Source organism: Balaenoptera ricei, chromosome 16 (genome assembly GCF_028023285.1).
Source record: "Balaenoptera ricei isolate mBalRic1 chromosome 16, mBalRic1.hap2, whole genome shotgun sequence".
Taxonomy (NCBI): Eukaryota; Metazoa; Chordata; class Mammalia; order Artiodactyla; family Balaenopteridae; genus Balaenoptera; species Balaenoptera ricei.
This window is the reverse complement of record NC_082654.1, coordinates 107,574,421-107,597,828: the sequence shown is the minus strand read 5'-3', so window position 1 is coordinate 107,597,828 and position 23,408 is coordinate 107,574,421. Positions and strand designations below refer to the sequence as shown.

Here is a 23,408-nt window from a genome sequence, read left to right as displayed (position 1 = left end):
CCTCACCCCACCTCCCATGAGCTTCAGTGGCTCAGATAACTGAGCACTTGGCCCGACTCTGGACCAGAGCCCCAGGCTAGTCAATTCTGGAAAAGCATGCAAATTCCTAGTATAAATTGCTTACCTCGTTTTTGTTTAACCTTTTAAATATTTACCGAGCAGTTTTGTGACCACTGGGTGCTCTGGAACCACCCAGAGGTCTAGAGGCTACAAGCAACCTGCACGGTAAGGACTGATGATCACGCATAAGACTGTTCTTTTATCTCCCCCTTGATGAGGCTCCTTCCAGCCAGGATAGAAGCGGAGAGAAGTGACAACGGAAAAGGTTCTTCGTGGAAGACAAGGGGCGTCTCGCTGCAGCCACAGAGGGAGGAGCCCTGGCCTGGGTGCGCTGGGTAAGAGCTTCGTCGCGGTCTCTTCCATACTCACCGCCCTCCCCCCTTCGCAGAGCGTCTCCCCGGTCGTGGACACATCGCGTGGATCGGTCCTGGTGCCACGCGACACTCCCGCCTGCCCTTGCTCCCGGTGGCCCGCTTAGGGAACTTGAGGTTCCCGTCCCCAGAACCCTTGGCCTTGTGGACCTAGAGCCCCTACTTTGCAAAGAGGGAAGCAGAGAGCACAGCTGTGTCCCCCTGAACTGAGGCTGTTGCCTGCGCGAGAAGAGACACCACCTCGCGGGGGTGATTGGGCCTGACCAGCGAGAGCAGGTGGGGCTGCCGGCACCCAGGGGCCAGGGAGGAGTCAGTCTGCGCCCAGGTGGTCACCCAGGCGTCTCTAGTACTCCCTGTCCCCAGTGTCGGTGGTGAACAGACAAGTGCCGGAACCCTGGACTGCGAAGGGCCCGGAGAGCTGAGGGTCAGATCCTCCCCGCCCGCCCGCAGAAGGTGAGGGTCTGAAGCAGGTGCTGGGCGAGGGCGGAGGGGGTCTAGGATGAGGAGGAGAGGGCGCTGACGGTGAGTGTCTGGGCAGCGCCAGGCCCGGTGAGGCTTCCTTGGCGCAGCTCCCCTCGCTGGGACTCTTCAGGGAGGCGCAGATGTATGGCACGGGGGGTGGGCCGGTGGGCCCTGCGATGTCCCCCGCAGACCCCCCGTCGGGAGTAAGGACTTGGTCCCTCTGCTGGCCTGAGCGCTGAGCACACAGCCTTCGGCGGCCAGCGCTCTTCAGGGACTGCCCGCCCCCTTCCCGTGGTGGCCACGGGCAGCGATGATTGACCTGAGGGTATTATTTTTCTTATTTTTAAATATTTATTTATTTTTTATTTATTTGGCCGCACGGGGTCTTAGTTGCGGCATGCAGACTCTTAGTTGCGGCACGCGTGTGGGATCTAGTTCCCCGACCAGGGATTGAACCGGGCTCCTCTGCATTGGGAGCGCGGAGCCCTAGCCACTGGACCACCAGGGAAGTCCTGATGTGAGGGTGTTCAAGCCCAGGCTTGTCATCCCAACTCTGGACGACTCCAGTTGAGGTGTGAGGCCCTCGCTGAGTCTCCCTTGGCCTGATTCCGCTTCCTTCTCTTTGTGTTGATGCCAAGAGCTCTCTCCAAGGGACGTCCTGCCCTCTGCTCTCAGAGTCTGCAACTGCCCCCGACCCTGCTGAACCACTCGGTGGTCTGGCAGGCGACTGATGGCTGAGGCCAGGTCCTGGGCTGGGGGAGGGGGGCATGGGAGATGGCTGCTCTTGGGGAGCATAATTTGAGGAAAGTTAAGAAGGGACAGAGTTTTCAGTCAGACACCAGGCTCGGTCTGTGGGTGAAGGGACCGGTCAGTCTCCTTCATGCTCCCAGGTCACTTAGGACATTTCCCCCAAATCTTAGCTTCCACTGTAACCCATGATCGATTTTTCATATGTGAATTTATCTTTAACCATATGTTAACTGTTACCAATTTCCAGCCTTATTACCTCTTGCAAAAATGAATTCCATGGACTGCTTGAGATGGTACCTTATAAAAGAGAGTCAAATGTAATCACTTCACGATTTCCTGGGTCACGCCGCAGAAGCACATTGACCTTGGGGTCCCTCCACCCCGCCCCACAGTCTCTGCCCCATCCAGCTGGCACTTAGGCCGCTTTGGAGAGAGGCAGACCTTGCCGCTGAGCAGTAATCACAGACCATACCTTGTCTTTCAGCTGTTGGCAGTGTCAAAAGAATTTATTTCAAATCTGCTTAAGACTGTGGTAAAACTCAGGTTTTCCAAAAGGCAATACACGAAGTTCAACCAACCCCCAAGGACCAGAAAACACAGTGTCTGCAATTCAAAAAATACAAACGCTTGGGATACCAATACAAAAATTAGAAAAAAGTTGCATACCTTCCCCCCACTTCCCTCCTCCGTGTTTCCAGTTGAACGTGAACACCGACGGGACCAAGAGCTGCCACCAAATGCCAACAGCTCCCAACAGAAAGTGGATGCGGTGGGGGAGGGACGGGGGGAGGGAGAGAGCGGGGTAAAGAAAGACAGGAGGATGGAGGTTCTGTCGACAGCCGAAACAAGGACACAAAGCTTTTTGTTACTCTTAAAATTCCGTTGCCAACGTTAAACACACATCTCTCATGCTTGATACAACAGTTCAGTGCGAAAGCAGCAATTCTACATCATGCATTTCACGTTTTCTGCTTTGCTCGTTCTGCACTTCCTCTTGGTGCTGAGCAACCCCGGGGTCTGGGCCGTCCGGCCACCAGGTGAGGAGTCGCAAAGGCCCTCCCCAGGCCGCAGCCTCCCCCAGGAAGCATCCGCCACGCTCCTGCGTCCACAGCCGCAAGCAGTCACTTTTCCGCACCTGAAGCCTGTCTTGGACTCTCCTCGGAGGCTTCCTGAGGGCCTGGCCTGGGGACCAGTGCCCACCTTGCTGGCCCGAGAGTCCCCTGGGTCTCCCGGGACCCGGCCAGGCAGCCCCCGCCCTGTGGGAGCCGCGCCCTTTGAGAGAAGGCGATGCCTCCCGCGGCTTAGAGATTTGCCTGGACTCTCAGCTCCCACCTCCTGACTCAAGGCGTCATGGTTCATCGCGAAAGCCAGGAGCCCCCCTTACCGGGTAGCGCAAGTGAGTCCCAGCCTGTGATGAGAGCAGCCCCGCCGCCTAACCGGCCTTCCACGCTTAGACGCTGGCTTTCAAAGCCGCTCCCTCTGCTGAGATCTTTGGGAACAGAGGAGACACATCATCGGCTGGGGGACCCCTTAGATACTAGAACTAAGGTAACCAAGGAGGCAGGAAGGCGGTCACTCTCCTTGCGTGTTTCAAGGGGGTCTCTGCCTGCAGACGCCCTTGGGGACACTGCCGCGTAGCCTGCTGACGGCTCCTCTGCTCTGACAGTGGGAACAGCTGCTGTGTTGCTCTCTCTGTGCTCACGTGCAGCCGGTTTTACCCCCTCGCGGCCAGGCAGCTGTGTAATCAACACGTGCTCCTGATCGCAAGAGGCTTGGGTGGAAGACCCTGGTCAGAGAATGCTCGGGAAGGTCACCGCACGTCCTCTGAATGTGAGCTCTTAGCCTGGACTCCATAGACGAAAGGCGCCACTTTCTTCTGTAAGGAGCGTTCTCCTGTGTTCCTCACAGCACACCAGACGAGGTAGGTTAGTGTGGCCGCTCCCACGTTCAGGCGGGGAGACTGAGGCACAGAAACACTGAAGAGATTTGGCCGCACCGGTACCAGGTTAAAGGAGAGGCGTTTCTGAGGGCTGAGCCTGGTCTCCCGCCCCAGACCGACTCTTCACTGTCTTAGAGTCCGTTTAAAGTTAAAGCTGTGGATCAAGGAATGTGACCAATGAATAGCTCCTGGCTCACTTGCAGAAGAAAAGCCGAGATTTCCCAGGACCTGCATAGGCCTTGAATAGCTTTTTTTTAACATCTTTATTGGAGTATAATTGCTTTACAATGGTGTGTTAGTTTCTGCTGTATAACAAAGTGAATCAGTTATACGCCTTGAATAGCTTTTTGATGATATCTGATGAGATTTTTTTTGACTAGCTGAAGGCCACACCCCTCCGAAGTTCCTTCCAGTCAAAAGTGGAAGGCAAAAAGCGCGCAGGCAAAAACACGGGTAAGGAGTTTTGCTTTCTAGGCATGGGGGTGGGTTGGGGACGTTTGGGGAATACAGAGTGGGACCTGACGGATTGGCTTCTGTGAGAGGCCCCCCTCATTTTACCGACCTGCCCCACCTGGCAGGACACTGCAGACCTGGGAAAGCCTGCTCGTGGGTGTCGAGATGAAGCCCCCAGCCTCGCGGTACAGGCTTTCCGGGGACCCCAGCGTGGACACCTCACGCGTCACTCTACGTATGGACGCGTGACAGACTGCCAGCATAACCCGGTGGTTCCCAGCCAGGGAGTCTGCAGACGCTTCTACCTGTCACGACTAATTTGGGGCGTTACTGGCATCTAGTGAGTCAGGGCCGCTTCTCAACATCCTGTAGTGCACAGGGCAGGAGCCCACAACAGAGAAATATCCCTGTCACCCTCGCCCACCGTGCCAAATGTCAATAGTGCTGAGGCTGAGAACTCCTGGCATCGCCCACGGTCTTGGGATGGTGTTTTTCAGCATTTGCAGGCTGAGTCCCCTGGGGCTGTATCCACGCTCCCGACCTCACAGCCAGCAGGCGCCCTGGGACCAGCGGCAGCTTCCTGTACGAGCGGCCTGCTCGCCTGCTCTGAAACCCGCCTTCTCAGGGGACCAAGCCTTTCAGTTGCAACTAGAATTAAGGCTTAAAAGCAAATATCCCTGGAAGAAGCACACATAGATCCTGCATCCTGGTCGTTTCCTGAGTGCTCTGGTAGGCAGAGGGCAGGGGCACCAGAGACGTGGGGCAGTCCTGGGCGCTAAGAGCAAGGAGGATGGGTGTGTCGCCATCGCTCTCTGAACCCCTGTTCTGCCCAGGCTCGCGCCGTAAGCATGACCCTCCCCAGTGTCGGCGGGCCACAGGGCGCCTGAGGTTGCTGTCCAAAACTACAGATACGTACGTATAGGGCTGAAGGCTCAGCCTATAACCATCTACAGTTTTATAGTTTTTAGGTGAGTCACTTTGTGGGTCAGGATGACGGATGCCCGCTTTAATTGGAATCGTTGTTTTCCCAAACAGGACAGGGGGAAGCCGGGCTGTGTGTAATGTCTTACCTTGCTTTGAATTAGGAGCTAGGATGTTATGCAGTGAAATGCTATTGGATAATTTTTAAAGAGATTAATTCTAAAAGGAAAGGCATACACTTGGACCAGACTGGCTCACTAGCAAAGAACAAACTGCAGAACTACGTTGCCGGGGGGTGCGTTATTTACAATGTAATGGAACTTGACACTTTAAATTACTTTGAATTCCTTTCTCACCGAGACCGCTTGATAGACGAATACCAAGGTATCCGTCAGCCAGCCCGACCAAAGCATCATCTTGATATCATTTTTATGTACAAACACGTCACCGCATTGTAAAGGAACGGGGAATTCGATGGCAGATGAGAAGCCCGTGACCTGTCGCTTCTACTCTGAATCCCAGGCCTCTCGAGAGGGTGACCCAAGGCCACGAGTTGTTGACGAGTCCCTTCTTCAGTCTGCTGGTTCCTCGAGAACACAAGTGTGCAGCACGGACCTGCCTTCTCCCTGAGGTCCGTTCTGGTTCCTAGAAGGTGTTTTGTGCTGAGGACAGGAGAGGTGGCTGTAGGACAGCCTGACGCGGTCCCCAGTATCAGCCGTATTGCTTCTGGGCCCCTGGAGGAGCTGGGAAAGGCACGTGCTCACCGGTTCCGCACTCACAGCCCCTCTGGGCCGCCGCGGCCATGGGGAGAGAGTCCCGGCGGCTTCTCTCTGAGCCGCAGGTCATGTTCTCCCTAAAGAGGCCTCCCGTCTCCCTTTCCCATCTCCCTCTGACCCAGGTGCTGGCTCTCCCGAGGCTGGTACCAAGTCCAGGCTGATGCCCAGGAGATCCTCCCCAAAGATGCAGGGCCAGGGCCGCATGGTCACCCGGCTTCCGTGATTCTGGGAGCTCCCCAGCCTTTCACCCAGACTCCACCGAAAAGAGCCACTTCCGCCGGCCGGTCCCACGAGCTCATCTTTCCCAAAAGACATTTCCCAAAGCCGACGCATCTGGCCCTGCCGGCCACGGCTCCCTCAGCCCTGGGAAGGCTGTGCCTCCTCTGGTTCCTCCAACCTTCAGGAACCTTCCGCACCCTCCAAGCCGAGGCCACCGGGGCCATGGCCCAGGAATGAGATGGAAGGGCAGTGGCAGCGGAGACGGGACAGGCGGCTGGGCGGATGGGGACCCGGCAGCCGGGGCGCCGGGCCATGCGCATCACCTGCTGGGCTCCTGCCGGGGCTTCGGGTCGGGATGCGGAGCACCTCGGGGTGCCCTGGGAACCACCCGCTGGACAAAGAGGATGGGGCAAGACCTCGACTCCACCGAGCAGGTGGTTGCCAGGATCTGGGCGGCAGGGGCTTGAACACAGCACCAGGCGGCTCCTGCAGACGCGGGGCAGCCGGCCTCGCAGGCCACCCCTGCGGGCGTGGCCGGACAGGCAGCCTTCCGTCCGGGAGCGGGGGCTTGAGGTAGGATTGTCGGATCTGCTGAATAGAGGGTAGGATTTGCACAGCACTGGCCGGGCTGACTCGGAAAGCAAGTGCAGTGTCTAAACAAGCAGGTAGAACTGAGTAAACACAGTTGGTGCCGGTTTCCGGGCTGAGTTTTATAAAAATCCAATCCAGCAAATAGACAAGTTACCCCTCGACCTCAAAAATAATGCTTGATAAAATATATTCTTTTAAAAAGGAGAGAGAAAGGCGTACTACGAGTTGGAGATGGAGGCGGTGGAGGACAAGGAAGAAGACACGGGGGAGGAGGGGGAAGGGCTCCGGGGCCAGGACGGCGGCCGCTCCGGGCTCGGACCCTGCGGCGGGCTCTGTCTGAGACGCGGACTCAAGGCAGAAGGTTAGCGTTCCCAGCAGGCAGGGGACAGCTCACCCCAGAGCCCCGCCCTGGCCACGTGGGCTCTGCACACCCAGGCTGGCGGACAAGCAGGGAGGCCAGGAACACGATGTTGTCATCTGTTTCCTGCCTTCTGCAGAGTCCTGCCCGCCCCGTCAGGGCAGAGCCTCCCCTGCCATCGGGGCCACTTCTTGCTCTCATGATGCTTTCACGTTGACAGTAGATGGTCTCAAAGTGAAGGTGGACTGAGTATGAGAGACTTCCCCAGGGTCTCCCATCTCACACGCTCGTGAGTCTGAGAGCCTCCGAGCTCGGAAGAGTAACTCAGGTTTGCAGCTAACTTCGTGGGGAGTCAGCTCCCGAAAAAAGCCATCACCACGTGGAGACTCATCACATAGTGATTCAGATTCCAGTGTTTTCTTTTGTGTTTAAGAACTGAGTGAATGAATTGTAGCAGACTGGTGTGTGTGTGTGTGTGTGTGTGTGTGTGTGAAAGAGAGAGAGAGAGACAAAGACAGAGAGAGAGGTTGGTGGATTAATGAAGGACCTAAGGAAACCATTTTAAAAAGTTCTCAACAGTTCAACGAGAGCGGCAAAGATCATGATGAATGATTAACATCCCTCTCTATCCACCCTGGATTAGGTCTGCAAGTGGCATAACGTACTGAAGTCTCCAGAACCGAAAAGCTAAAGGATAACAACGTTTCCTGGCAAAGATGGGAACCTGCACCCTTGGTTCTCTGAAGGAGCGGAGTCCAGCAAAGACTTGATGCTGAGGCCACGAGATTCCCGAGCGTCCCCCTGCCGCCTGCTCTCAGGATTCACATCTCAGAGCCTGCTCTCCTCTTGCCGCCCCCAAAAGACAAACTTTGAAATCGGAAGGCAGGAAACAAAATGAAACCCCGAACGCTTCCTTGCTCCCTTGAGAAAGGTCCCTCTTCGTATCTGCGACGGCGGGTGGAATGAGGGGAAACACACACCCGTGTTCACCACCGACAGGGGCCGCAGTGAGCACAGACTGCAGATCATTCTCCGTCCCCCAAAGAAAGCGGGTCTCTAAGATGCTCAATGGCTGCTGGGTTGCACCCAAGTTGTGGCTGTGCTGCCCTCGGGGTTATGTGAGTGCAGTGAGGGACAGCCGTGCAGAGCACGGCCTGGGAGGCTAGTTGCCCGACAGCTTTGGCCGCCCCAGGTTGGTTGGCACTTCCAATCCCGTGTGCAGGGTGACCTGGAAAAGAAGGTGCGGTGAGCGAGGGCAGGAGCTGCCGCCCGTGAACCCTGAGCGCCGAGAGCTCAGCAGCTGCGCCGGCCTCTGCTCCGGGGTCCCCACGGGCAGCAGCCCGCCTTCTCCGTGCTGTCGAGTCTGCTGTTTATCATGCTCAGCCTCACTAACATCCGGCCCAGGAGTCTGCCCCGAGGGGCTGGTCTTTGCCTCCTTCCTCACACCGCCCCAGCTGCCAGGAGCCCCGGCGAGGCTGACGCTCTTTTACAGTCGGGGGACTGGGGCTCCGGGTTTATACTCGTTTCTGCTTTCTTTCCATGGCCCTCTTGCCTTTCCTGCATCTGTTCTATTAACCCTGTGGAAGAGCAGCCCATATTTCAGGCTGCCCCAAAGCCCTTTTGCAAGGACTGGATGTACAAATCAATAAGTGACAGTATTCAGGGTGAGTGGGCACCACGAAGCAGGCCTCTGCCCCCCCACCCCATATACCTGCCGGGGGGAGGAGCAGCGTGCCAGAAACAAAGGCTGGCACCCTGCTCCACGCTGCCCTCCAAGCTTCCCTCACACCCTCACCGGGCTCCCATTTTGCCTCTGTATGTGTCGGGCCTCCTGGGCCGGCGGTACCCACCCCAGCCCCCAGGACTGGGCCTGGCCCTGAGGGCCTGCCTGCTTCACGCAGGAGCCGGAGGGGCAGGGAGGGTGAGAGGGAACCCTTAGGAGAGGTCTCGCCTCAGTTCGGTCTCTCCTCTCGGGGGAAAGCCACATGGAGACCCAGCACACCCCGGGCCATCAGGGCCCACGCCGGGCAGGGGCACCGACCTTCCTCTCTCCCAGAACATGGAAGCAGGACTTGCCTCCCTCCTCCACCCTCCCTGGCCCTCTCCACCCTGCCTGTCACCCGCCCCCCTTCGCACCCCGCCCCGAAGCCGCCACCTAGAGCCTCTGCTCGTTTCAAGCGGACAAGCAAGTAAACATCATGCCGGAGAGGGGCGTCTCCAGGGGATGGGCCGGTAGGTAAGCTCCCTGCCTGGGCGGCACCGCGGGCGTCTCCTTTAGAGCCCCCTTTGCCCGGCGCACTTCGGAGGCCCACGGGCAGCGGGGCCGGGGCCGGGGGGCGGCAGACGGGCCCCGGCCCGGAGGGCGCGTGGTACCTGCACGTTGCGGTTGAGGCTGAGGGCCGGCATGAAGACCCCGTCCACGTGGCTGAAGGCCGTAGGGCCCTGCTGCTGCCCGTTGATGAAGAAGGTCAGGGTGTGCTCGTTCAGGTCCAGCAGCACGCCCACGGTGGCCCCCTTGCACACGCCGCCTTCCGTCCTGGGAAGAGGAGCCCGGCACGCAGGTGAGGACGCGAGATCACCGAAACGATGCTGGGGATACCCTCGCCTAGAAACACAGCCCCCGCGGCGGGGCAGGGCGCTGGCCGCCCCACGGTGACCCGCGGCGGGGCACAGGGCGTGCGTCCTGACGCTCCTGGCACCTGCTGCGAGGCTCCGTTTCGTGGTGGCTGGGATTCGCCTCCACCGGGCGGGGCCGGTCCTCAGGCGGGCAGCACCAGGGGCGGGCAGCACCAGGCGGCCGTCGGACCGTCCCGTCCCGTGGTTGGGGCTGAGGTCGGCCGGCCTTGACACTGGCTGCTCTGCTCGGATCACCAAACCATCCTTGTCCTTTCCTGACTGGGCATGAGCTGGTCAGCTGGAGGCTGATGGTGGGCTGGGAGCACGGGAAACGGCGAGGAGCGCTCGCTGGGTGTTTTCAGAGGGCAGGTTTCCCGGAGGGTGAGCCGGGGCCCAGGGCAGGAGCCCGCCGGTGGGGAAGGGAACCGGCAGCGGGCCCGTTGGTGCTGTTCAGATGCTGACCACCAGGTGGCGGTAGTGACCCGCCTGAGGCACCGGCGTGAGTCCCGCCCAAGCGGCAGCCTCCCCCCGGGTCCCCCGGCCCACCCCCCGCCCGCTCCGCCTCGCCCCTGCCCCCCGGAACTGGAGCCGGCATCCTGAGTTAAGCCCTGACACCGCCTCTAATGAGCCCTGTGACTTGGGCGTCAACCTTAAGCCCCAATCTCATAACGTGCAAAATGGCGATCACACTCGCACTTTCCCGGGGCCCAGATGGAATCGTAGGAGCCAGGGGCTTCCCGCAGCATGGGGCACGAAGAGAAAGCTCCGCACCTGCCCCCTCTTGTTACGCCCGTCCCAGTGTATCTGGGCGCCTGCGTGGCCTAAGCAAGTAGAGACGGAGCTGGTGGGCCTGGCCTCGGCCCCTGCGCGGTCCGTGAGCAGGCAGCCCGCAGCGCCCGCGCAGAGCTGCCTCTGGAGAGACGGCCACTGCCAGTGAAAAGGCAGATGCGAGGGGTCCGATCGGCCTCCATCCCCCACCCCCCCGAGGATCCTCAGGCAAGTCCCTGCCCCAGACCAGGACCCCTGGGGCCATTTGCAGGAGCTGCAGATGGGCCCAGAGCACCGAGAGCCCCCAGAGCTGACCTTGCCCAGCGCTGGCGTGCAGGGAGGTCGGCCTCTCGGGGCCCTTCGCCTCTGCCCGCTGGGGAGAAGGCCCTCAGCAGACTGGGAAGGAAACCCCACAGCAGGGAGGCAGCTCCGAGGGTCACAGCCCTCCACTTGTGGGTTCCTTGGCCAGGGCAGCCCCAGAGGGCCCGTCCCCCCAGCATGGGAGTTTCCCGTGTCCAGCCTGGTGACACCACTGCCAGGGCCGGGCTCAGGGTGAGGCAGTGCTGGGGGTGCCCGGGACAGAGCCACCAGCAAGGAGTGCCCCAAGGGTGCCGCACCACCCGCCAGGCTGATTCGCAGCCCTGCTGGGCTGACGGGTGTGGAGGAAAGCAGAGCCAAGGCCGGAGGAGAACCAGAGCCGAGGGGCGGCCTGCACACCCGCTGGCTCTGCTCTGCTCTAGACTCTGTCCAATTCCCCCCTCTGCGCTGCGGGCCAGCACTCGCTTCTCCCTGGAAGCTGGACGCCAAAGTGGCCGAAGACACTGCCCGCCATCCCGACCCCGGAACGTGGGAACAGCAGGAAGACCCTCAGCCCTAAGCCCCGCGACGGGGAGGCCGGGGGCTCGCGCACCTGTTGGTGCGGGAGCTCCTCCCTCAGCCCTAAGCGCCGCGACGGGGAGGCTGGGGGCTCGCGCACCTGTTGGTGTGGGAGCTGCAGTGCATGAACCAGCTGCGCTTGCTGTCCACGTACATGGCCCAGGCCTTGTCGTCCTTGCCCAGCATCGTGTCCTTGACCACGCTGGCCCGGGCCACCCCGAAGGCGGGGTCCGGGTGGTTGTCGTAGCGGTCCACGTGCAGTTCCCAGTAGTGCACGCCCTTGGAGAAGGCCGCCGTGCCCAGCACCACCCGGTCATCGTAGCTGCTGCAGGTGGCCGTCTGGTTGTCGTTGGATAAAATGATGTCCCGGTGCCCAGAGTTGGGGTCAAACGTGAACCAGGCCACTGGAAAGGAAGGGGCGAGAGGGGCAGGGTGAGTGGTAGCCTGTGACCTGGGCTCGGAGACACAGACTCACCGGCATCTCTCAGGAAGCGGGCACCCGGTGTCGAGTGTCCTTCCCTGTGCGATTCACTCACATACACACACACACACACACACACACACTCACACTCACGTTCCCTCCTCTGTGTTCATCCAAGATCCCAATCCCATGAACCCAACCTCACCAAGGAGCACAGACATTCAGGCCCCCAGTCTACGTGCTTTCGTGGAATCTTGGTTTCTAAGCCCCTTCTGCACGCTTCGGGCACTGTTACGAGTGAGGGGGAGTAGATATCCAGACCCCACCTCGTGGGAGGGGGATTTGAGACGCAGAGGGGTGAAGTGAGGTCACCAAAGGCCCAGAGCTCCAGGCTCTGCTTCACAGCCCGCTGGCAGGTGAGGGCCCCCCATGGGCACCCAGCTGGTGAGCCCATCCCGGGGCAAAAAGCATCATCTGCTCCCATCCTTGGGTGACAGCCCAGGCTGTCACGTGTTCCTCAGGGTGGTCAGAGGATGTGCTGGGATAAACAGTGACACTGAACACAGGGCTGGCACCGTCCTGGGACCCCTACATCATCCCTCAATGCTAAGGACTCAGATGATCAAAATCCCCGGAATGTCAACGTGCTCTTGTTGCCTGAAACCTGAAAGGATGAAGCGCGGCGGGCACGCCTCAGATCTGAGCTCTCGCGCTGGGTATTCGAGGGGTAGGTTCCTCCCTGGCAGCCGCGTGCCTTCTCTTCTCTGGGACCGTCCTACCCGCTCTCGGCCCCTCGGAAGTGGAGTTTAGCCTCCCTGTGCCTCTCAACTCCTAGCCTCCCTTCCCAGCTCCAGCAAATGGGGTGAAGGAGTGTCTCTTTCCTTCGTGGCTGGGGGGCAGGGAGGTGAGGCGTGGAGCCAGGTGAGTGGAGCAGGGGTGGGGCTGGAAGACACAGACTCACCTCTTTCCCCCACTCCCTCACGCTCCCTCAGGAGCAGCTCACAGATTTCCCTTGTCTGTCTGCCGGTCTGTGGGATGAAATGTGGGTTGGGCCTGAATCTGTTTCCCCCGAGACACCCCAGGGCTCACCGTCGGACGTCTGCAGGACGACGGTCTTACTGTAGGGCCCGACGCCAGAGGAGTTGAAAGCCTTGACCCTGGCATTGTAGGTGCTGTTGAAGTGAAGGCCGTCGATGGTGCACAGGGTCTCCTTGCCGACGTATACCTCCTGGAAGAGACCCAGATGGCTCGTCAGGCGCCTCCGTTATGTGGAAAACTTCTCTTAGCCACACGGTGAGGGCAAGAGTGCTAGCATCCCAATGGAGTTATTAATAAGGAGATTTTGGACACGTGGTGGCCGAGCCTCAGGCCACGTCCAAGTTGGACACAAACCCTTCCTACTGGCTGATGGGCCCTCTCCTGTGAAGGTATGAGGTGCAGTAGCGGGGATGCTGCCCGAGACGGTCCTGCCTCCGCAGAGGAGAGGCCGGACGGACAGGACTCCGGAGCCCGGGATTGGGGCTGCAGAAAACCCCACGTCCTTCTCGGTTGGAGCAAGAGGAGATGATTGGTTTCCAGTGGGAAATTAAGTTAGAAAACATGGGCTAAGCATCTAAATAAACAAAACAAAAGATATTTGAAAGGGAAGGGTCATCACACATGATGGGAAAAAGCAGATGGAGGAAGGGCGTGGCCAGGCGCAGGTGGTTCAAGTTGATTTGGCCATTTCTGGAGTAAGATGGGCACTCCACCTCCTTCCCCGCTTCTCCCACCGCTGAGGCTGCCATCTTCCTACTCCTTGGGACTCCTGGAGCTGCTTTTTTCCTGGCCTCCCCAGAGGGTGGGACATTTCTGCATCGGACCCCAAAGATCCTTTTCTAGAACATTTACTTTGTTTCCCGTTTACTTCAAACTTACTCTGTCCTATTAACTTCCCCCAAATGCAGAGCCTTACACCTCACCTATGTCATTACATTCAGCTTAGTTTGTCTAAAACATCTTTCCTGCTTGATTACTCAGGGGTGTTTCTCTTCATTTGTTTTTCCAAGTTATTGATAATAATAGCTGTGTGCCAGGCATTGTATAAGGCATCTTTTAAAAAAATGTTTATTTATGTTATTATTATTTTGGCTGCACCAGGGTCTTAGTTGCGGCACACAGGATCTTCGTTGCGGCCTGCGGACTTCTTAGTTGCGGCATGCATGCAGGATCTAGGGATTGAACCCGGGACCCCTGCACTGGGAGCACGGAGTCTTACCCACTGGACCGCCAGGAAAGTCCCTGTATAAGACATCTTAATCCTCATACAACCCTGGGACACTGCTATTATTTTCGTTATTTTATTCACAAGGATACTCAGAGAAGGTAGGCAACTTGCCCAAGATCTCAGTTAATCCATTTAGAAGCCAGTGTTCAAATCCAGGTCTGTCTGCATTCAGCGTCCATGCTTTCCCCACTATAACACATGGTTCCTCATAAATTCTAGCCCTTGGGTGGAGCTTTTGTTAGTGGTCATGCTTCAAAGGGGAGAAGCCATCTTCAGTTGAGCCCTGTGGCTGCTTCTTTTATTTTTATTTTTTAAAGATTTATTTATTTATTTTATATTTATTTTTGGCTGCGTTGGGTCTTCGTTGCTGCGTGCGGGCTTTCTCTAGTTGCGGCGAGTGGGGCTACTCTTGGTTGCGGTGTGCGGGCTTCTCATTGCCGTGGCTTCTCTTGTTGTGGAGCACGGACTCTAGGCGTGCGGCTTCAGTAGTTGCGGCACGTGGGCTTCAGTAGCTGTGGCATGTGGGCTCAGCAGTTGTGGCTCGCGGGCTCTAGAGGGCTTAGTTGCTCCACAGCATGTGGGATCTTCCCGGATCAGGGCTCGAACCTGTGTCCCCTGCATTGGCAGGCGGATTCTTAACCACTGCGCCACCAGGGAAGTACTGGCTGCTATTTAATATCTCCTCTTTCTTCCCATTTCAAAACCATAAGCTCTCCTCCTGGTTTCTGGTTAGTCAGGGAGCTCTGTCAGTTCCTAGCTCATTTGCACGACCGGAACGGCTGAGGTTCTGGACCCGGTGTATGACCCGCTATTCCTGGCCAAAGCGACCTCAGCTTCTCACTAAAGAGCCCATATCCCCAGGGACTCAAATTATTCCCAAGGGAGTACTGCTGTGATTTCCCCAACTCTGAAATTCTTGAAACAAAGAAAAGAAAAGACATAGGCATCAATCCAGTTGAGGGAAGCAAAGAGAATATTGATCGTTGGCAAGAGACGTTGAATGGGTGCCACTTCCCAGGAGAAGAAGTATGAGAGTTGTTAATGACTGCGCTGGTTTGTTAGAACGAGTCTTTATTTGGTCTCTCGGGGACAGAAAGGTGGCGCTCTCAGCAGACCCAGAGTTTGTGCTCCCTGGTGTTCCTGTCAACACAACAGCTGGACGGGAGCCTGAACTTCACTGTGTGACGTCTCACGGTAGAGATGTGTTAGGGGGCTGGCTTGGGGTGGGGAGCCATCCAGGTTTGCTACCACGGGCCGAGACTAGAAGATGCACTTGTGACTCACTAAGGATATTTACTGTCCGCACAGACTTCCATCACTGGGGACATGAATGTAGACGGTCACCCCAACCCAACAAACATTTCTCAGGTGTCTTCCCACCTTGCCAGGTGAGCTAAGCACTGAGCCGGGCAAGGCAGCTGTGAAGGAACCTCAAGGGGATGGGGAGCGGCTTTGGGGTGCTGGGTGGGAGGGTGCTGACCAGATACCACTGCGCTGCTGGGCCGACTGGAAAGTGGGTACTGCGGGGGACACCTTTTCGGAGCTCTACCTCGGCCTCCGACCTGTGTCAGTCTTCACAGAAAAACCATCCAGAACTTTCTGTGGCCGCCGCCTCTGCCTGCCCAGACCCAGCCCTTGGTAGGGAAGCCCCACGTCCCGTGAGCCCAGGCCCACTGGCTCTGTGTCCTGGGGGCCGATGCCCTCGCTGGTGGCATCACAGCTAAGGGCAGCCCCCCGGGCTGGTGCAGAGGCTGGGACAGCGCGAGTTCCCCCCGGCAAGCAGCGGGGCCTCACCCGGAACTGGCCCCCATCTCCGTCGTCCAGCTCCAGGATGTAGCCGTCCACGGTGCTGTGGGTGAAGGGCGGCGTCCTCCAGGCCAGCGTGACGCTGTTGTTCCGGGTGCAGCACTTCTCCAGCTGCAGCAGGGGCACGGGCGGCACTGTGGTGGGGACAGATGTGCTTTAGTGCACAGACCCCTGCAGGGCACAGGGCAGCCGCGTGGACCCGGCCGCCCCCCAGGAGGAAAGGTGGCCACCCTGCGTCACTCCACCCCTCTGGGTCCGGAGCCCTGAGGAAGAGCTGCCCCCTGCCCACCTGCCCACTGAGAATCACTGGTTTTGACTCGGCCCCACGAGCAGCTGGGGAGGACTTGCAGCCCGGCCTCTGTGGACCCTCTGCACAGGGCAGCAAGCAGCTCGCACCTGGGGCCCTAAGGTGCTCTCGGGGCGGGGAAGGGCAAAATGCAAAGACCCACTGAAACCTTTGTCTGGAAGCATGTTAAAGGCCCAGGGAACTAGATCCCGGAAGGAGAGGCAATCTTACAGTATCAGACAGTCAGTCCGTGGAATTAGGGATTTGAGTCAAGTGTATCATAAATTCTATGAAGGTGAGATTGGGAGAATGTTTTTATTCTCTAGTTATGTTCAGGCTCAAGAGGTTTTAGAAATAGTCCGTGCTGACATTTTCCAAAGGGAAAACTGCAACGTTAGTTTTTGGAAAAACTACAGGTTTCAGTTTGGGCCCAAATGTTAGGTCACCATCTTCCACATTCGGTTGACAGTTTAGCTGGGTGTCACCCCTGCCTTTGTCCCGGAGGGCTGGCTCGGTGCAGGCTGGTTCCCGGGGGGACCTCGGGTGATGAGCGTGGAGGAGCCCTCTCTCCATCCCTGGGCTCTGCTGCTTGCTCTCCCGCTTCCTCTGTGAATTCCACCACCCCGTCCCTTCGGGAGCAGCTCCAAGCCGCCGACTTTCCAGAGGCCTCCACCTCTGCCAGGCTCCCTCCGCTCCCAGCACCACGCCTCATTCACACCTGGGGCAGGTGGCATTTCCAAACCTCACCTGAGGTGCAAATGGGAAGGTGCTCTCGGGGGCAGGGAAGGGCAAAATGCAAAGACCCACTGAAACCTTTGTCTGGAAGCATGTTAAAGGCCCAGGGAACTAGATCCCGGAAGGAGAGGCGATCTTACAGTATTGGGCAGTCAATCCGTGGAATTAGGGATTTGAGTCAAGTGTATCATAAGTTCTATTAAGGTGAGATTGGAAGGTGAAAACTGAGTATGGGAGAAAGCACAGAGATGCACAAGAGACTGGGTGTCTCTGGTTTAAAAATGGCCACGTATTTTGCAAGTAAGGATTTTCCTGAGTTCACAGATTCTGTAGGTGTGGCACTCAGCCCTTGGATATATCGGTCGTAAAAAACCAAAGAGCTTCATTCCCTCTCCTGAACGTACCCTTAATGTCTCTGGAGAGGCAGGGTGACGTCACTTGCTAATTTTGTAACCTGGGGAAAGTTATGCAAACTTTACTTAACCCTTAGCTCGTGTCCCCCGTGGGTCTCTGAACTCACTGCTACGATCCACCACCTTCTCCCGTCTGCTCTCACCTCTGACCTTCTCGCTCTTCTTGGAACATAGAACACTTATACCTGCCTTGGGGCCTTTGCACTCACCACCCCTCGGCCTTCTGGAATGTTCTTCCCTTACAGTACATCTCTTTCCTCCTCACCTCAAAATACCTCCCCCCCCCAACCCATGTCTACTAATGCCCCCTTCTCAAAAGGCACCTTGTTTGTCCCACCTGCCACTATCAGTTTACATTATACTCTCTGTTGTATTGTATTATCGATGTGTTATCTATTTCCTTCTCTAAATATCAGCTCAGTCTAGTGAGGGAGTCTGTAGACTTGCTCACGGCTGTGTCCTGAGCACCTAGGATGGTGCCTGGCACGTGGTAGACACTCGATAGGTGTCTCTGAATGAACAAATGATCCTCTTTCACAAAGGGGAAAAGTCTGGCTCAGGCTGGGTGCTACCCACAGAGGTCACCCAGCTCGCGGGTGGCTGAGCTGGGACCTGAACCCAGGTCTGTGACTCAGGAGTCCCTCCCTCCCACTCTGCGTCACACCAGTGTCACAGGTCTTCTGATGGCCCTAAGCTGCGCCGCAGAGTGCATGCCTCTTCCATAAGAAGCATCAACTGAACTGGGCCGACCACGGCTCACCCCTACATTTCATCTGGACGAAGTCCAGCTGGTGGATGGCCTGCAGCAGGGGCTCGCTGTCCAAGGTCAGTTCAAACTCTGCAGACACCTTGGGCTCCAGGGCACCTTTGACCCACTGCTCTTGAGACACCTGGACACGCTTGATCAGGGCGTCCGAGATCTTAAAGGAAGCACAGAGTTTAGGGTTTCCGCGTGCAAAGGGGAAATAACGTAGCAGGGGGTAAGGAAGGGGCAGGGACTTTGTGGGCTCAGGGGGCTGCGGTGGCTAAGCACGCCCACTCAAGCCCTGGCAGAGATCATCTTTTTTTTTTTTTTTTTAACATCTTTATTGGAGTATAATTGCTTTACAATGGTGTGTTAGTTTCTGCTTTATAACAAAGTGAATCAGTTATACATATACATATATCCCCATATCTCCTCCCTCTTGCATCTCCCTCCCTCCCACCCTCCCTATCCCACCCCTCTAGGTGGTCACAAAGCACCGAGCTGATCTCCCTGTGCTATGCGGCTGCTTCCCACTAGCTATCTATTTTACGTTTGGTAGTGTATATATGTCCATGCCACTCTCTCACCCTGTCACATCTTACCCCTCCCCCTCCCCATATCCTCAAGTCCATTCTCTAGTAGGTCTGTGTCTTTATTCCCGTCTTGCCACTAGGTTCTTCATGACCTTTTTTTTCCCCCTTAGATTCCATATATATGTGTTAGCATACTGTATTTATTTTTCTCTTTCTGACTTACTTCACTCTGTATGACAGACTGTAACTCCATCCACCTCACTACAAATAACTCAATTTCATTTCTTTTTATGGCTGAGTAATATTCCATTGTATATATGTGCCACATCTTCTTTATCCATTCATCGAGATCATCTTTTAACAGCTTAGCCATGTTAAATGTAAAGAAGCACTTGCTGTTTTAGGCTAAACCCTTTTGTGAAGCAAATGATACTTTTTAAAAGAATTTTTTTACTTTATTTATTTATTTTGGCTGCACTGCGCGTCATGCGGGATCTTCCCCGACCAGGGATCAAAACCACGCCCCCTGCAGTGGAAGCGCGGAGTCCTAACCACCGGACCACTAGGGAAGTCCAGTACTTTTAAAATATACAAAGACAGTCTTCACTCTACCTCTTTTGCTAGATCTAGCACTTTGCAAAGTGAAACATACGAGTGGTTTGTCCCAGGGTCTGAAAGCATCTCCTTCATCCGCAGGAGCGTGAAGCTCCCTCCCTCCCACTGTGTTTCCTCCACGGTGTTCTGCAGTTTCTGCTCCAAACTCTCACTGCATCAAACCCACAGCTCTGTTCCCCTCTGCTGGAAAGCCCTGCTCATTCAGACATTTGCACGTGTCCCTGTAGAGCCATGACCCCATGCACCCTTCCTGGGGACCGATCCAGGAGATTCATCATGTCCCCCAGAGACGGAGGACACAGCTTCCGTCCGAATCACAGACATGATCCCAAGAGGTGCTCGTGACCCCGAGTCAGACTGGCTGCTGGAAGGATACCCAACAAGGCTGCACTGGCTTGGCAGGCAGCGGTCACGTGTCCAGACCTGCCGGACTCCGCACCCTGAGGGAACGGGTCCTGTGGGTTTTGCTGACTCACTCCTCCCTGTGCCATCTTTCCAGCTTGATTGGCAAAGACCGTCTTTTCTCATCTGTGGGGAATATGTTGAATTGGGGTTTCAAGTCGAGGCACGAAAGCACGGCATTTCAGCCCTAGAGATTATGATGTTTGATCTCCTCCTTTAAGGATGACACAGAGCCAGGGTCACAGCTAGCGAGACGCAGAGCCAAGATGAGAACCTAGGTCTTCTGGAATCGCTGAGCACAGGAGATTCTGCTCAAGTCCAAGCCGCTGGGGGGGACCTTCCTAGAACCTCGGCTAGTCTGGGGCATGGCAGTGGATTGGGAGGAACAATGCCCAGCCCGCTCACCTGCAGAAACCCGGAGGGGTCGTTCTCCTTGATGACCTCCAGGCAGTACTCCATCAGCCCGGTGGACTGGCGCAGCTTCAGCGTGCAGTGGTTGATCTGGTCCCAAACCATCTGCCACGAGAAGTATCCCTAGTAACCGTCTCATCGAGGAACAGCAGTCGCCTGCAGCGGCAAGCGGCATTGGTCCCACCTGCCTTGCCCCCTCCCCTGCTGCTGCTCTGTTCCTGAGCTCCACGCGCCCCTCCACGCGCCCTCCTTACGGGGGCGGTAAATGGACCCACTTCCCAACAAGCAGGGTCGCCACACCCAACAGGGCAAACTTCCTGAACTCTGGATAGAAAAGCAGAGAACGTGCACCCTCTGAAGCCCTCCTGGTGACCGGTCCGTGCCCCAGTCTCACTCGTTGGGTGGAAACTCAAGGGGCTCGGCTGCTTTGCGTGTAAACCATGGATCAAACCCAACACTCACTCCTTCTTTCCTTGAAAGTAACATTTTCTGTTTCAGCTGGGAAATGTCTGTAGAACAGATCGAGCCCAGACAATGAGGTGAGTGGTTTCTGTCAAGGCGGGGTGTTCACGGGGCACCTGCCTGGCCCGGGGACCCAGTGCCGAGTGAGGGGAAGCCTCCCCCTCCCGCCGTGGCCACCTCTGCTCTGCAAGATGAGAACAGGCAGTGTCCCTTCGACAGAAAACAGGGGCCGGGAGAAGATGGGAGAGGGTGGCCTTCTGAATGAAAGCAGCAGGATTCAGGCATCTCCCTCCAGCTTTGGAGGGGAGCAGGGGTGCTGATTGCTTCAGGGAAAGTGACATGAGCGTAAGTAGGTCCCGGGCCAACTTGCTCAGCCCTTCCTCTCCCCATTCGTTCATTCGTTCGTTCTTTCACTCATTCGTTCGTTCATTTGTTCATTCGTTTATTCATTTGTTCGTTCATTTATTCATTTGTTCATTCGTTCATTCGTTCATTCATTCGTTTGTTCATTCGTTCGTTCATTTGTTCGTTCATTCATTCGTTCATTCATTCGTTTGTTCATTCATTCATTCGTTCGTTCATTCATTCATTCGTTCATTCGCTCATTCATTTGTTCATTCATTCGTTCATTCATTCGTTCGCTCACTCAGCTAACACCGACCCAGAGCCCACGCTGCGTGCTTCCCCAGGCTCGGCTCGGAGGCCGCAATGGGACCGAGGGCGTCGGCCGCGGGGACGCACCTTCAGCTTGTGTTCCCTCTCTTTGGTGACCTTGGTGAGCAGCTTGGCCTTCTGTCGGGTTAGCGCGTCCACCAGCGCGTCGCACTGGGCCACCAGGCAGGCCTCGTAGTCCAGGCCGTTCTCCTGCGGGACGCAGAGAGCTTTAGCGAGAAGACGCTCAGAAACGCGGCCAGCACCAGACACACGGGGGCCCACCAGCAAGCTCGCCCCGGCGTGAGCTGTCCCGTTATTAGACTGGAAACAGTGCACACGTGCGTCTCAGCACATCTATAGGATGGAGTGAATATTCAGAGTCATCCAAACCATGAGGGTTTGTGAGGGTTTTCAATGTCATGGGAAAAGCTCATGAGAGAGACCTAAGAAGAAGAAGAGCGGCTGCAAGTGTGTGCAGCGTAATCGCACACTGTACGTGCATGTGTGTGTGTAGAGTAGTGGAACAACATGTCAAAGTGATGAGGGGGTCACCTCAGGGGCTGAGATATTGGTGAACCTTTCCTACTTCAGTCTGTTATTCTCTACCTTTCAAAATTTCTGTAACATACTTTTGCTTTCTCTAATCAGAAAACAGTAAAACAAACAAAACCCACTGTTCTTGCTGTAGGATCTGTCTCTCTCAGTTCTAAAAAAAAAAAAAAAAAGACTTTCAATGTAACTCAGGTCGGCCTGGATTCCAACCTCGTGTCATGGGCCGATGGTGTTCAGCCCTCCCACCCCTGCCCCAAGTTCCTATTTGAAGTCCTACCCCCCATGACCTCAGAATGGGACTGTGTTTGGAGACAGGGCCTTGAAAGAAGTCAGTTAAATGAGGTCATCAGGCTGGGCCCTGATCCAATCTGACTGGTGTCCTTACAAGAGGAGATCAGGACACAGACACACACAGAGGGAGGACGGTGTGAGGACACAGGGAGAAGACGGCCGTCTACATGCCAAGGAGAGAGACCTCAGGAGAAACCACCTCTGCCAACACCTTGATCTTGGACTTCCAGCCTCCAGAACTATGAGAAAATAAGTTACTGTTGTGGAAGCCACTCAGTTAATGGTACCTTGTAACAGCAGCCCCATCAAACGGATACCTCCGGTGTCCCTGAAAACATCAGAACCAGGACAGGAAATGCCTGGCGGCTGAATTCTGTGCTTTCACTTATTAGGATGGTTTTTATTGGCTGGTTAAGAATTCAGTGCCCTGAGTCCTCTTTCCCATCCAGACACCGGAATGCTCTACGGTCCGTGATCTGTGTGAAAGTTCCTCCACACGTGCATGTATTTATTCGCTCTCTCCCCGACAGACAGAGCTCCTGGGGACAGAGGCTGTGCCTTATTGATCTGCGCCGGGCTTGTATGTGACACAGCATGGGTGCTCATTAAATACATTTGTTTAGTAAATGATGCTTTTATATTTTGATGTGTTGGTACAAAAGCACCGTATACAGATACCGCCTAGGGCTACGTGGCCACGCAGAGTGCTGCATTATTTCCGCCCAGCTCTCTTTCTAGGATTCTCTCTGAGTTCATGCAAAATCCCTTTCCTATCAGATGTCACAGGGGTGTCAGTGGATTGAGTGGGTGATGTCCTCAACACCTGAGGCAGTGCAGTGGGACAATTAGGCCTTCTCATGTTCAGCACTGAAAAGCGCCTGCCATGGGGCCTTTCCTTTCCTCTGCTAAGCTTCACGTACCTCCTGCAGGGACTCCCCTCCCAGCGGGAGCTATGCTCACCTGGATCTGCTGCAGAATGTTCTTCAGCTGAACTAGAAACTCCTTGGCTTCTTTTGCCTTATCGGAAACTCCATTTAAGGCCTGAGACAGTTGGGCCTAAAAGATATCACAGGTTGAAAAGGAAAATTAGTTGTTAAAGGCACTTGGTCTGCACTTCATCATAAAGGCTCGTGTTTATAAGAGGGTGGAACCCAGGAACCGTCGTCACTTATGAAGGGACCGCTGTTGACTCCCGGACTCTATTGCATGTGCTTATTTTTCCAGCAATGGTTGATAAAGTGTTGGTTGACCAACACTCTTCTGTCTGGACCCCAAAGCTGGGTAGAAGTAAGGAGCATTCAGCTAATTGGTTCAGGCTGACAGGACCCAGGACAAGAAGGCAAGTAGAGCCTTGGCCGGGTCTGGCCCCCTCCCTGCTGTAGCAGTTGTACCCCCCATCAGTAGGACACTCAGACACTTCTGCGAGGGAATCCCAGGTGCCAAGCCACGCTCTGCCCACCCCACCCCTGCACAGGCGCCTTTTGGCCTGAGCGGGATGGGCGGGAAAGGGACCTGGAAGTGAGCCTGAGCCATATGGACCAGGGGTCCCAAGGCATCATGCGGAAGGGGATGATGGTGACCTCCTCCTTAGCACTAGGGATTCCTCACCCTGCCCAGTTGCTGGGACCCAAAGGCAGAGCTGCAGGCTGGGGTCAA

The 23,408-nt window shown here is 56.3% G+C and overlaps 1 protein-coding gene across 3 annotated transcripts in view; it reads right to left on the bottom strand.

Annotated features, from left to right (window-relative positions):
* Nucleotides 1-8,062: 8,062 nt before the first annotated feature.
* The window catches only part of TRIM67 (tripartite motif containing 67), a 48,519-nt gene continuing 33,173 nt past the window's right edge, over nucleotides 8,063-23,408 (bottom strand). For 2 of the 3 annotated variants that reach the window (XM_059899379.1, XM_059899380.1), the window contains 9 exons: nucleotides 22,713-22,808; nucleotides 20,997-21,119; nucleotides 19,788-19,898; nucleotides 17,848-18,007; nucleotides 15,642-15,787; nucleotides 12,671-12,809; nucleotides 11,261-11,564; nucleotides 9,274-9,436; nucleotides 8,063-8,128 (listed from right to left, as the gene is read on the bottom strand). In XM_059899379.1, coding sequence (XP_059755362.1) covers nucleotides 8,063-8,128; nucleotides 9,274-9,436; nucleotides 11,261-11,564; nucleotides 12,671-12,809; nucleotides 15,642-15,787; nucleotides 17,848-18,007; nucleotides 19,788-19,898; nucleotides 20,997-21,119; nucleotides 22,713-22,808 — 1,308 coding nt within the window. The remainder of the gene's footprint in view (nucleotides 8,129-9,273; nucleotides 9,437-11,260; nucleotides 11,565-12,670; nucleotides 12,810-15,641; nucleotides 15,788-17,847; nucleotides 18,008-19,787; nucleotides 19,899-20,996; nucleotides 21,120-22,712; nucleotides 22,809-23,408) is intronic. The other variant, XM_059899378.1, reaches the window with a different exon arrangement.